Raw genomic sequence first — 14,982 nt, 5'->3', positions numbered from 1 at the left:
TTCAAACTATTCCTTTTTAAGATAACTGTTTTTTTTATTATTGGGTTGAAAAACAGAGGTAGTGAGTCCATAATTTGGCTTTTTGATGAGCATTTTGGATACCCCAAGTGAAGGAGTTCAAGTACCTTGGGGTCTTGATCGCGAGTGAGGGGACAATGGAGCGGGAGATTGGTCGGAGAATCGGCGCATCGGGTGCGGTATTACATTAAATTTATTGCACCGTTGTGACGAAAAGAGAGCTGAGCCAGAAGGCAAAGCTCTCGATCTACCGGTCAGTTTTCGTTCCTACCCTCACCTATGGTCATGAAGGCTGGGTCATGACCGAAAGAACGAGATCCAGGGTACAAGCGGCCGAAATGGGTTTCCTCAGGAGGGTGGCTGGCGTCTCCCTTAGAGATAGGGTGAGAAGCTCAGTCATCCGTGAGGAGCTCGGAGTAGAGCCGCTGCTCCTTTGCGTCGAAAGGAGCCAGTTGAGGTGGTTCGGGCATCTGGTAAGGATGCCCCCTGGGTGCCACCCTAGGGAGGTGTTCCAGGCACGTCCAGCTGGGAGGAGGCCTCGGGGAAGACCCAGGACTAGGTGGAGGGATTATATCTCCAACCTGGCCTGGGAACGCCTCGGGATCCCCCAGTCGGAGCTGATTAATGTGGCTCGGGAAATGGAAGTTTGGGGTCCCCTGCTGGATGGATGGATGGATGGATGGATTTTGGATGCTGGAACAATCCTGAGGCTACAGTACTCGCAGCAGGTGTTGATTTAATTCTATTTTCAGTTTTGAGAACATAGTTTTGTGATGTTAATCAGTCATCCTGATACAACAACAACAGTGCATCTATGTCCGTCAGTGAGCTGTTTGCTCTTTGGTGGCGCGGCTGTGTTTTTCACACTGTTCCCCTCGCTGCCTGAAACAGCTCTGGAGTTCTTGTGACTCACGTACCTATTGTAGCGTTCCGACACTGAATACTTGGCATCGTGGGGACTTTTGTTAGCTGCTTCGTGATGTTTACAAAGCTCGCATTAAACTGGCAGACCTTTTTTTTTTTCAAGCTGCCACATACTTGACATTCCAGCGCAGTATGTTCACAGTACACTCACCTGTCACTGCCTTTTTTCTTTTCCATGGATGCTTGAAAGTGCAGCTTTGTGATATTTTTGCTCATCTTGTACATACTGTATGTAGGGATGGGTATCGAGAACCGCTACTAAACAGGTTCTGGTTCCAGACTTGTCGGTATCGAAGTATTGATGATCTCCTGGACAAACGATATTGCTATCGTTTTTTATTTTTTAATGAGGAGTTAGTCCGAGACAAAAACAGAATCAGAAGGAAAGGGAATATTGGATAGAGCTGCAAAGATCAATTGATTAGTTGTCGACTATTAAATTATTAAGTATTAAATCGCCATACGTACCATAAGTTTTGATCATGGCATTATCGGTTTAAGTAATTTTTTTAATGAAACAAATTTAAAGATTCTCTGATTCCAGCTTCTTAAATGTGAATATTTTCTAGTTTCTTTACTCCTCTGTGACAGTAAACTGAATATCTTTGAGTTGTGGACAAAACAAGACATGTGACTGTTATCTTGGGCTTTGGGAAACACTGATTGACTTTTTATCACCATATTTCTTACATTTTATAGACCAGGGGTCTCCAACAACTCACAAGCTACTGGTAGTTCGCGAGCAGGTTTTCAGTAGCTCGCCAAAAGATTGACAAACTGAGACACAAAATGACCACGATATTAAAAGTGAGTTAGCTAACTTTGTGTGCCATACAAGTGTAAAGTGGTGATGCTTTCTTGGACCCTGATGGGAATATTGTCAGTGTATGTACTAGCCAACTATGTGGGCTAAAAGAAGTGTAAAATAATCATGTACCTTGATGTGCAGTGAAGATTTTTCATAAGCTTCTCGGTATTGCAATTTTCTACGTGTACAAACAGTAGCTTCATTCAGCTTATGTAAGTTATGTAAATAAATGTAAGCGATGTGATGCAAGTAGCTCTTGACCACTTTCTTTTTTTTTTAAAGTAGCCATTAGATGAAGAAAGGTTGGAGACCCCTGTTTTAGACCAAACAACTACTCGATGAATCAAGAAAATAACCGTTGGATTAATTGACAATGAAATTAATTGGTAGTTGCAGCCCTAATATTGGATTCATAAAATATCAACAAATATCAGTCTAAATAAATGTTAATGTTGCTCTGTGTTAGCTGGATGGGGAACGTGGCAACATTTTTCCTTATTCATGTCATTCACACCAAAATGGCCAAAAAACAAATGAACGTAGCTTTTGAGTTTCGAGCCAAAGGCAGTCACACTGGATCATTATCCTGAGTAACTGTCACTGTATTTTTAGATGAATGTCCAAGCATAGAACGTTGCTGTAGTTCTCAGATTCTTTCAATATTCATAATTGCTTGGGATACTGTGCTGCATCATCTGTCCTTTAACCATAAAGCCTCAAGGGCTTGAATGAACAGGTATGAGCCTCTCCTTTTCTTGTTTCTCCATGAGCTACATACTAGAATGCAGTCTTTTCTACTTTTCACTTTACACTTGTATGACCTCATACAGAAAAGATTCCAGATCGGCCCATCTGAGCTTTCATTTTCTCAAAGGCAGAGCAGGATACCCAGGGCTCGGTTTACACCTATCACCATTTCTAGCCACTGGGGGACCATAGGCAGGCTGGGGGAACGCATATTAATGTTAAAAAACTTCACAAAGTTACATTTTCATGCCATGGGACCTTTGAGTACATTTTCCTGATGATACTTACATACTTTGACTTAAAGTGCCTATATGTAACTTTCAGTTTGTGTTGAAAAGCGGCCGCTTTGGACAAAAGCGGTAGTGTTTTTAACCACACCTGTTGTCGTAACGGTCTTTTCTTTACGGTGCTGTATAGCCCACCGTATATTACTGAGTTAGCGTTACCGGGAGGTCATATAGTCACGATGAATATTTTGCTCAGACAGAAAATCATTAATTTACAATAAGAGGATACGTTACAAACGCATTGTTGCATTTCACCGTGCATACGGTAACGTAGCCTACTTTGGATGTATCGTGAACTAAACCGGGTATTACTATGTCACGAGCCATAGCATTAAGAGTTTGTTGTAGCAACCAACGTAATAATAACTTACACGTTACAGGGGGACTAGGGAAAGAAAATAGCAAGCCAACAAAAACACGGACTAAAAAGAATAAAACGTTCGCGCTAAATGGAAGGAGGACGTTGGGAATAAAAATTTGCAACTACTTAAATAGTATTTATAAAGATGTAAGTAATACCTACTGTATATTTGTGCCAGTTGCACTTAGTGCGGTATTGCGATGTATATGAGTCTTACCTAACACTCAGTGATGAAGTGTTAAAAAGTTTTAATGCGTGCATCAGTCACGGCGGGTGGATCGGGAGTTGAGTATAGGTCCTGTTTATGAAAACAGAGAGGTCTCCTCCCTCGCATCTGTGTGGGATTGTTATTGTTTTCCCTGACATCTGGTGGTACCCTCGGCAACATGGCGGTTCGCTCTCCTGTCCTAGGCTTGGTAAGATCAATGGCTGAGGTGGTGAACTCCAATTCCGACACATGGGAGAGATTATCTAAATGTACAGCTTGATCCCGTGGGAAATGTCCTATAGCTATATTGGTCTTGTTGATTGAGAGAGGAAGCGCCTAGACAGAAAAGGGGCCGCGTTTCCACGGCGCTCTTAAAAGCATCTCCTCCTGTTTCTTGTAATTCACATGCCCAGCATCTATTGAAGACAGCTATGGCGTTTTTCTTTACAATTTCCTGTTTTCATAGCCCCTCTTCTGTCCACTCAATCATCAGCTCTCATTGTGTTCACAAAATGGCAGAAAACAGTGGGAGACCAAGCTGGCTGGAAACTGAACCATTCCTTCCTCCCTGTCCAAGGCAAGACTTCCTTGTCTTATCTTATCTTATTTTTGGTCAAATAAAGAGATTATATACAGGTAGAAGTTTTTAACAGAGAATTTGTTAATATGCATGCAAGGAAATACATTAACAATTGTCCAAAAAAACATTGACAAAATCGGAGAGAGGTTAGGAATAGTTTTCTATTCTCTGCATGTGATTTTAAAAGCAAACACATGTATGCGCAGACATTGCAGCTGGATGCAGGGTATCGTCTTGCTCATTAGTTTGAGGCAATGCACTGCACTAACACCTGCACGCTTCAAGCTGTTTCCCAACAAACATGTTTGATGTTATGGTAACTTAAGCCTAGCTGATAAAGACACAGACCTGGCTGGGACACCTGTTGCACGTGCTGCGTGCGTGCAAAGCGAAACTGGGGAACACGCGTCCCGATTGTGCACTTTCTCTTTGTTTCCCAACCGTAAGTTGATAATGAAATTGAGCAAAACTAACAGTAGGACATTCATTGAAATATCTCATATTCTAAGGGTTGGTGTACATTCTCACATCAGCACATTTTTAACCAGTTGATCCTTATTTAAGTCATTACGCCACATCTTTCAGCAGCTTCATGTTTTAAAGATATATGTTGTAGTCATGCTTGGCCTTGGTTAGAAGTTGACTTCCATCCTTAACCCATGCTCCGGCTGAACTTGCCAAGTTATTTTTCCCCTTCCATTCTTTCACCAGCTGTAGACCTCTGGTGCTGGACAGTTTCCCAGCTACTGAACAACTCAGTGTGAGGGCTGTCACTAGTATTTTACTGCCCAACCGATACTGGAATTTTGAGGCGGATGCTGATATTGATAGTTGGGAGTTTTAGTCAGTTTTAACATGAAAACATACCGTAATAATACACATACTTGATTAGAATATCTTGGATTTATTTATTTTTATTATAACCATGATACGTGAGCAGGACATTTTACGGGTTGAAAAATGAACTTGTCAGTGCTCTCTGGTGGACAATGTGATTGTGACATTGTTCGCAAAATACCTCAAACTTTGTTAGGTATTTCTGTACTGCATTGTATTGTTACTTATCGTCGTATCAGCAATAGTTTAATATTCCCTATGAATATTTTTGCTTAGTATTGTTACTCAAAAAAATATGTCTTTAAAACACTTTAAATTCTTTTTTTTAGTTCAATTGCTAGAACCCAAACAATTATCACAGGATTATAGACCATTACACATGTTTAATTAGGGGAATACATTCTTAAGGCAACAATACAATATTTACTGATATTCCAAAGTCTGCCACGATATGATTTTGATTCGATTCAATTCCGGGGCCTGGAAACGATACGAGACGATACATATCAACACGAACAATAATAACAGAGATACGAGGCAAAACTAGCACACGGTTCTCATATTGATCGTTGTTGCCTCTGCATGCAGGGACTTAATCAGTTCTCAAGGCTATTCCCCTCTCTAGTTAAGCCTGTATCCTGCTATAGAATAGGGCAGTAATGCTGTTACAGACTCTCACCAGCCTAATGAACATCCGAATGCCACTGAGTGGAGTATGGGGCGCCAAACATCCTGTGAGGGCAGAAGGATGTGTACGACACAGTACATCACATCTGTGCAGGGACGGTGGGAGTTGATAAGTACAGGCTAAGCTCTGGCGCTGGGTGAGAAGACAACAGCTGTTATGCATAGACTGTTTGTTTGTGTATCTTTGTGCATGCTTGCGGATGTAATAGGTGATGTCAGCGCTTGTGCAAAGTGTACATGACTAACCACTTCTGCAAAACACTCTAAGGTACTACAGATATTAGTGGACCACCCACAGTTTTCACCGGTGTGTGTGGTTGGATGAAGTTGACCCAAACAGATGAATAATCGAGTGTTGTGCCTCTGTAGAGGGTGCTCTCTTAGCTTTGAGCCGAAATTAGCAAAGTTTTCATGAAGTATGGGATTTCTTTTAGGAGTTATTTTCAGTAGAATGGAAGTTGAGACTCGTTCCCAAAGACTTTCAAATTAATCTGAAACTTCTTAACTCTGCCAAGCGCGTCGTGTTTTTGGTTCGGTTGTTTGGTTTGTCTGTCTGTCTGTCAGCAGGATTATGGAAAACTACTGGCCTGATTTCAATTAACCTTGTTGGGAGGGTGTAGCATAGGCCAAGGAAGAACCCATTACATTTCGGACCGGATCCAAATCACGGGGCAGATAGACCAATTTATTTTTACTTTGTTAACATTGCATGTATTTTAGCATATGCTAACTATGTCACTGGAAAATATTTTCCATAAACTTTGTTTATTTGTCTGTTAGGCAGGAATAGAGCTCCAATGACAATGTTGCTATAGCCAACTGTTTACTAACACATGACAGCAATTTTAAAACAAGATCATATGTCTGTCAGCTGGTTTTGGAATACTGCTGCCCTATAGTGTCCAGAAATATTTTAATGCAGCTTAAAGATGAGGGAAACACTATGGTCATGTTAGACTGTGTAAGTACTGTCAGAGCCTGTCTACGGAGAGCCTGTTCACTCCCTATTAAGCCCCATTGTACCAATTTAGAGTGATCGCAGGCGAGTGCAAAATAAATGGGAGTCTATGGAGCTAGATGGCTCAATTTGTCCCTTTTGCCTGATTGTCGTTGAGAAATCTCAGATTTGATTGTAGTTTTTGCAAGTTAAACATGGACTATAGGTCGAAAGTTGAATGAACGAGTACTTATGTCCTTTGGATTTCTTAAAGGTTGAATTGTCGTTGTTGCCCATAACACGCTAGCATTCTGCTAATGAATGCTGATTGGTCAGTGAAGGACTGATTACGACCAGAGATCCCGCTTGACGGCATCTGAAGCAAAACCAGAATGTCAGAGCCCGTCTAAGGGCATTCTCTGACAATGTTAAGGTGGACTTTTTCGTCCAAGTTCTTTTTTTGTCCACAGCAAGTGGATTTTGAGGGGTATAGCTCCATAGACCTCCATTCATTCTGCACTTGCCCGTGAGCGCCCTTATATGGAACCAGAGTGGAACTGCAACCAGTTCAGAAGCCGGAAGTTTCCCCGAGAGTGGAAGTTATTAGACATTATCTGGTACTGTACAGTATGATTACTGTTGGGCTTCCTGTACTGGAACCAGTGAACATAAATAGTTATTAAAACCATATTCTCTGGGAAATACCCATTTCTCATATCATTTGGTTTGAATAAGTAATAGCTATGTGAAACGTAGTTTCTTCAATAAACTCAAGACTATTTAGGAAAGATGTGTCTTTGTTTGGACAGAAGGAATTTAAGACTTTCCACTCTTTACCCAAGGTTTAATCATTAATTTACCCGCCTGGAGTTGATCATGCTCTTTTTATATTGGCTACTCAGTAACTTGTTCAAAACATATTTTTGTTTCCATCATTAACACAGTATTTATGGGAGAAGTAAACAAAATGGCATGCTGGAAATTTCCACCATGACAAATGGATTCCATGTAGATGGGAGGGGTTGGGTTTTTGTCTTCACTACCACCTTTAGGATTAGTTAAATGGTATTATATGACCAATAAAAATTTAAATTAGCCAAAGAAAATGGCATGAGAAACAGATCACAATTGGCTATAAGCAACATTCAAACAGCTATTGGAAAAGCTTTCTGCAACGTCTGTTCTGTGTTGCCATGTGACAAGATATATCCTCTGTATCGGTCTGCTAATGTATGAAAAACAGCCTTTGCCAAGAAACAGCTGGGGAACTTGGCAAAGTAGAGCGCTGTGTGTGTTTCCGTCTGTGTGAGTGCATGTGCATTTTTGTGCGTTTGCATCCATGTGTGACAGAGCAGCTGATCTTTTCCTGGCTGTTTCTAATTTGCACATCACCATAATGTTTTACAATCCCACTTTCAGTAAGGCCCTCCTCTCCCCGGGGTAATGCAGCTTTAACTCTAAGCAGACTTGAGGAGGCGCTGGGCCAGTCCCTCTGGTGACAGAGCTGCAGGGAGACTTGTAAGAATCAACTGGGTCAAAGCTCTCATTGATGTTCTGTCTGGCAGCCCCCTGCTTCGCCTCCTTCGTCACTCTGTTGTAAGACTGTACTAAATGTGTCTGTGTTGGCAACCAAACAATGAATATGTAAGCTTTTAGCAAAGTTAAAGCTGCATAAAACTGCACCATTTGAATAACGTGCAGCATTAAACGTGTGTATATACTGTATATATATATAGAGATATATATTTTATTACGCTACTGCAGTAGGAATGGGCTGATGATTGCTTGGCCTCCTGTATTGCTGCTTGTAGCTTTCTCCAGAACCATTGTACTCCAAAATAACTTACAGAGGGACCTCAAAGCACTTAATATGAAACTAACTGTATACTACTGCCTTACTGTGTAATTGTAATTCAGAGGAAAACATTGTAACATTTACCTGACAGAGAATATTGCAAATTCAGATTCTACTCACAAAATATCATGAAGAAAATATGATGCATTATTATTTCTTAAACTGTCCAGCACGCTGATAATGCCTCTCTTTTTGCTTTATCTAAACATTTGCAGCAGAACTTGTACCGTGCAGTCACAGGCGGTGGGGATGGCTAACAGCGCTATTAGCAACAGTGCAAACAGAGCATCAGTTAGCTCCACGGTTAGCTCGCTCAACGGGGAGACCTGGCTTTCGCCAGAGAGCCTTGCTCATCACCGGTATAGTTAACCATCCTGACCGGGATGCAGGCGTCATTAGCGGGTGACCTCTGTATGAGTAGCCGTGTAAGTAGCAGGGTAATGTAGGCCAGTACCAAATTTCAATACAGAAGGAGTAAATCTCATCAGCTTTACTGACCCAATAAGCATGCAGCATGCTTGTAACAAATATCTAATAATGCTGCTGATTGGCTGTCTAACGTTACACGTGGCAGGCATGCAGGACAAACACTGCGTTTCGCAGAGACGAGCTCTTGTGTGTGTTGTTGTATTTCGAGAGTATTCACTACATTGTGTGTCAGTGTTGAAAAAATGAAGTTGGCTCTTCTTATTATTCTGGATATTAGTAAGTTAGCATGTATACAACTAATATCATTGATGCCTAGCACTTAACATGTGCTAGATGTTGTTATCCTATATTTCATTAATTTATTTATTTATTTAAGGCCAGCGCACATTCAGTAACATTTCTGTAAGTGTGCCAGTGTTAGCCAGCCGGCTAATTTTCAACTGTAGTCCTTTGGCCAGATGTTATGAGAACCATCTATTGATTTGGTCAGTTTGTTCCCAGATGTCAAGTCATATAAGTGCTGATACTTATTAGATGAATGCAGTTTATGGAGGCAAAACTTCAGTCCTTACAAACTGTGTCATTACAGGTTTGAATGAATATGATGATTGTTTTCCGTCAAAAAAGTGCAGAGAGCCAGTTCTGCACTCCGAGCGGAAGGGGAGTTTTGTTCTTGCAATATTGGACATTTTCCAACTTCGTATTTTTGATTCATGCAGTTTATGAAACGTGTTAATTTATCTTCAGTGACAGAAAACAAATATTTGTGTGATTAAAGTTAAATGCCCTGCATCTTGTAAATGCTCGCCTCTGAATTTCATTTTACTAATTCCCTGTTGCAGAGTTTGCATAGCTGTTCCATTCCACCAAATTTAATTAGACTTGAAGTGTTGCAAATACAAGTGACAAGCTAGTAGTTCCTTTAGGAAATGATAGACGTTGTTACATTTTGCTTCTGAATGAGATGTAATCCACTCCCCTATATATACCTACACTCTCCGTCTCTGCAAGATTGGGAATGATTGAGATTTCTCTTGGCACAGCTACCAGAAGACTTACAACTTTCAGACAGGTTGCTCACGTCACATCTACGTCTTCAAGCTCAGTTGGAGGCTGCGCAGTAACGCTCAGCGTCCATTATATACTGTCTATGGTTGCTACTAGCCAAGGAGGACAGGGAGGAAAAAAAAAAACAGAAGAGGTAATTATCTTCACTCGAGTGAAGATAATTACATGTACGGCTGAGCCCTACTCGGCTTCTGACTGGCTGGTAGTCCTTGCCTAGGTACTGAGCATGTGCGACTCCCAACAAAGATGAAACAGAAGTGAGATGCCTCACTTGGTAGCTAAAACCGAGAGCTCACCACACAGGGTGAAAAGAGGAGCTGCACCAATGTGTAGTACAACAAAAATATGTTTAAAAATAAAGAAAACCATGTAAACCTATTCTGGAACAACCTTTTAAATACAATTATGAACCTGAAAATGAGCATAATATGAGGAATTTAAGACATGTTACAGAGGACCCAGACAGAAAGCCACCTTCAAACACAAACCAAGAGGAAAACATGCTTCAATAAAAGTGGCACACAGAGCCTCCAGAGTCTGAACAAAAAGAACTAGAGCATTTGCAGAGCTGTAACTCCTTAGATAGTTAAATATTAGCTGTAGCAGGTAAGCTTAAACCATCTAAAGCTACCCGCACATGTTTTGCAAAGCAGATCTGTACAACCTGGGGGATATGTTTCCATTAGAATTTTGTCTCATCTGCTATGCAGCAGCCGTGACATCCCAGTGGCCTGCAGCTTTGCCACAAACAACTGTCTTGGATTCTGCGTTGATGAGACAACAGCACCACCTTTTTTGTTTTAAATGAAATGCCTATCGCAACCACTAACCAATTTAAAACTGCCGTCACATTTGAGAATTTATCATGGGGTGCGAATGAGATATGGCTCACAAAACACACAGCGGCAGTGAGAGCATGGGGTTTCAAGTCGCAGCTGTGCTTCCATGGCTTTTGTCCGGGAACGGGAACTTTCTGAGATCGACTGGGTTTTGTTGGACCGATTCCAACTGGCTGTTGTGTTAGCTGTGTTCTTTTAATCACCAAGCCAAAAAAACTACCATTGTGGGCACATTTAACTCTATAACTGACTTAACGTGAACAGTCAGTGATAGCATTTCAATCAGGAGAGACTTCGTTTGCAGATATGCAAAATTATTTATTGTACAACTGTATAATATGCAATGTAATGTACAAAGTCTTTTGGAGATTAGACTCCATCGAATTAATAATATATTTCAAGGGGGTAGAGAACAGGAACATAACCCCCCGAGAGAGTCCAGACACTGGTGGCGGCGGACAAAGAGACCAGAGACCGGACCGAAGAGGCAACGGAGCGGTCAGCCGGGAGAAACACGGAGACCGGAGGCGGCAGGGGAGGAGGAGGGTCGAAAAGACAGCTGACAGCACAGGGAGAGAACAGATTTAAAGCAGAGTTCTAAGGCTGCGATAGGCCCATGAATTTCGTGTCCAAGTCTGATTGGTTTAACTGAAATCGTCACTTCTAACAGCTGATTAGATTTAAGAATGAGTAGTGCTTGGGTTAATGACGTCTTCCTGAAAGAATTTGCGCCGAGCTTCATGCTATTTTCAATACAATTTTATTCATAATGTGAAATCATAACATCATAAGTTATCTCAGGATACTTTACAGATAGAGTAGGTCTAGACCACACTCTATAATTTACAAAGACCCAACAATTCCCCCAAAGAGCAAGCATTTGGTGCGACAGTGGCAAGGAAAAAACTTCCTTTACACAGGCAGAAACCTTGGAGAGAACCAGGCTGTTACTGGGCGGCCATCTCCCGCTGCCGGTTAGGACACAGAGACTCGACGAGAAATACGATTAAATGTGGCTTGTAAATGGACGGATATGCATGTATTACAGTTTTTGAGTCGGGATTACTACAGCTCAAGTTAGATTCATGTTGTCGTTACTCTGTCGGGAGTTAAAAGCATACAGTGTGTTGTGTTTGAGGATTTTAATAGTTAACTTGGTAATCCAGTTGCTGCTTGTCGTTCCCATTAAGATAACACCGCATTGACCGAATGAATATAACACAACCCTGATAATAGGACGACCCCCCCACCCTCCCCCTTTTCAAGACTCAACTTTTGGAAAAAGACCAAATCTTACTTTAATGAAGAAAATATTTATATTTCAAAATAATAATACACATTGAAAACAGCAAGGAAGTCAGTTGTTTTTTAACATTTTAATTCATTTTAATTAAATTAATATTATATGTTAAAGTTGACATCTTATGAATACCTTTTTAAATTTGCAAACACGGTCCATGACGCCACATCATTGGTCTGCACCGGCCGAGGCTGGCTTTAAACTTGCTGGTGGGTACGTTCAACTCTGGCAAAGGGGGAAAAAACGTTGTTGTATGTATGTTGTAAAATAAGTCATTACGTGTGGGCTGTTAATTCTAATCCCAGTGTCTGTTTCCAGTTTAAAGGAGAATTTCGGTCAATTTCAACACGTAGCTATGTTGTTTGTTGTCACAAAAAAACAGGAGTATGAATTAGCACAACTTTTATGCATTTCTTTTCACTGGAATCAGTTCACATGGCAAGGCCCTTGTAATGAATAAACATGTTAAGAGGCTAAAAGCACGTTTAAAACTTGCCCCGTTTCAGCCGCCTGGGTGCGAAAGCTAGCAGTAGCATAACTCCGTGTATTTTTGTTTTTCTCGCTACTGACAGCACTGCGTGTTGAACAAACAACAGAGCTACATGTTGAAATCGACCAGAATTCTCCTTTTAATTGACTGTGATGGGAAATACATTTCAGTGAATTAAAGCCACTGGGTGAGACATTTATCAAAAGTAGGAGAGATCAGAAATGCTGTGTGAAGTTGCCTTTATGAGGGAATTTTATTTTGCTTTAATGACTTCATTTTTCATTTCTTATTCTCCGTTCCAGATCTGCAGCTGCTAAATCATCCACCAGCTTGGATATGGCCAAAAGGAAGATGGATTGTATCGAGCGGAGTGGGATGGTGGCCCTCATACTGCTGTGTAATCTAACAAAGGTAGGACCATCCCATACTGTAACACACACACGCACACACACACACACACACACACACACACACACAGTTTTATTTAGTAAATTTACATGTGTGAATAAATCATCTAGAGTTGCAAAGATACAGTAAATGGATTAGTTGTCAATTATGAAATATTTGCCAACTAATTTGATAATTGATTAATCGATTTTGAGTGATTTTTTTATGGAAAGAAGTAAAAATTATCTCATTCCAGTTTCTTAGATGTGAATATTGTTCTAGTTTCTTCTCTCCTCTGTGACAGCTAATTGAATATCTTTGAATTGAGGACAAAATGAGACATTTGAGGACGTCACCTTGGGCTATGGGAAACACTAATTGACATGTTTCCCCTTTCATCTGACATTTACTCATTGTTTTTGTGATCCTTTGGAGCCGAAATTGAAAATGGATAAAAATGTGATTAATTGCACAGCTGTACAAAAGTACATAAAGTACATACAATTAGCACAACCTTAAACATCTACAGCAGTAAAATGCAAGATACACATTAATGCAGCAGTTAATTAATCCGCAAACGTATGACAATGGTTACTTTTTAAGTACATTTATCTGATAATGCTTGCATACTTTTACTTAAATACGTTTTTGAATGCAGGACTTTGACATATAGTTTAGAATGTTCACAGTGTATTATTAGTAACTTTTACTGCAGTAAAACATCTGAGTATTTCTTCCACCACTGCTTGGTAGTTTCTTTCGTACAATCTTAATTTCTGAGAACAGGTTTACATGCACGGACGCTGAAAAAAAAAAAAACATCGTCGATAATCAGGTTTCTTTTTAAACAGAGGCGGACACATTTATATTGTATAATGCTAAATGACACTGCAGTCTGTAGAGGTGTTTTTTTTGTCAGTGCATGAAAAGAAAAGGTGAAAGAAAAGGCTTTGTAGTGAAAGACATGCACATGGATCTACATTTCCGCACTGTAGTTTACTATTCAGCTGTGAATTCACTTGACCTACTGTATCTAAACTTGTTCATGTCAGTTTCAGATTATGTTTGGGAAAACCTGCTTCAGGTTGGTATCTGCAGCGTTATAAATAAACCGGACATATCTGGTTGGCTATTCTTCTGCATAGATGTCATATTTTCCATGGTGCGCAAATAGAGTTAATGGAAGCTTGTGTATGTTAGACTCCATTTCCTGGTCTTTCAAGTAAGATAGAATGGACTGTCTTACTTTCATACATCCCCACAGAGTCACAATACACAGCCAAAATTGGGTCCAGACATATGCTTGCAAGCAAATACTTTTTCTGGAATGAAGCTCAGTAGCCAGAGACATTGTAAAACATGTCATCTGCTGAACGTGACTGCACTGTAGTGTGCATGCCTGTGTCTTCTGTAAAAAATCAGCCAGGACCTGTTTGGACATATCCCTTTTGATTAAAGCAAAAACTGAAAAGATGTATTCACCCTGTCTCTCCTTCCTTGCAGATTTTTGTGAAGGGAAGCATGGAAGTGAATGAGACCCAGCAGCAGCATCCAACCCACGTCTACCATGAGATTGGACTCACCAGAAACAAGATAGTTACAGCACAGTTTGAGTGCTATCAAAAGATAATGAAGGACGATACCCAGGACAGACAAGGTAGCTTGTTATCTGTCCCATTTCTCAACTTTACAGCTGTCTAGGCCGGGTAATTGGAATACACTGCTCGCTAAATTCTATGGATGTAATTTGTAACACCTGTGCTAAATAATGAATGAACAAAAAAGTACTTTATAGTTATACTTATTAATTCTACATTTGAAAATTCTTGCTGGCACACTATATCTCCTAACACATTTTTTCTGCGGTTTTAGAGCCCATGTGTAATCGCACTTGGGATGGCTGGCTGTGTTGGGACGACACCAAGGCAGGTGTTCACTCCGAGCAGCACTGCCCCGACTACTTCCAGGATTTTGATCCTTCAGGTACAAATCTGTCGCTTACAGCAGCCCTGGAGCATGTTTGGTTTTACATTACATTAAAGTGGTACTTTGGCGATTTAGGATTGTATTTCCGTAAAGTTGGAGGACTGTTCAAAGACGGAAATAACGGTCGAAACCAATGCAGCAGAGGCAGACATATCCTGACTGCTTGGCTGCATCCTACATTTCCCATAATGCACCTTGATAGCTAACCTGACGCGCCAGATGGTTTGTTAGCAC

At 40.7% G+C, this 14,982-nt stretch overlaps 1 protein-coding gene across 3 annotated transcripts in view; it reads left to right on the top strand.

The window, feature by feature from the left end:
* calcrla (calcitonin receptor-like a) overlaps nucleotides 1-14,982 on the top strand; it is a 42,739-nt gene that overhangs the window by 13,078 nt on the left and 14,679 nt on the right. The window contains exons 1-4 of one of the 3 annotated variants that reach the window (XM_028591260.1): nucleotides 686-746; nucleotides 12,678-12,786; nucleotides 14,266-14,419; nucleotides 14,635-14,745. In XM_028591260.1, the coding sequence (XP_028447061.1) occupies nucleotides 12,712-12,786; nucleotides 14,266-14,419; nucleotides 14,635-14,745 (340 nt within the window). In that variant the 5' untranslated portion in view covers nucleotides 686-746; nucleotides 12,678-12,711. Of the gene's footprint in view, nucleotides 1-685; nucleotides 747-12,607; nucleotides 12,787-14,265; nucleotides 14,420-14,634; nucleotides 14,746-14,982 lie in introns of those variants that run through there. The other 2 variants (XM_028591259.1, XM_028591258.1) reach the window with 2 other exon arrangements.

The sequence above is a fragment of the Perca flavescens genome, chromosome 11, assembly GCF_004354835.1.
Source record: "Perca flavescens isolate YP-PL-M2 chromosome 11, PFLA_1.0, whole genome shotgun sequence".
Lineage (NCBI taxonomy): Eukaryota > Metazoa > Chordata > Actinopteri > Perciformes > Percidae > Perca > Perca flavescens.
Note: the sequence above shows the minus strand (reverse complement) of the source record. Positions and strands in the feature narration are given on the sequence as shown.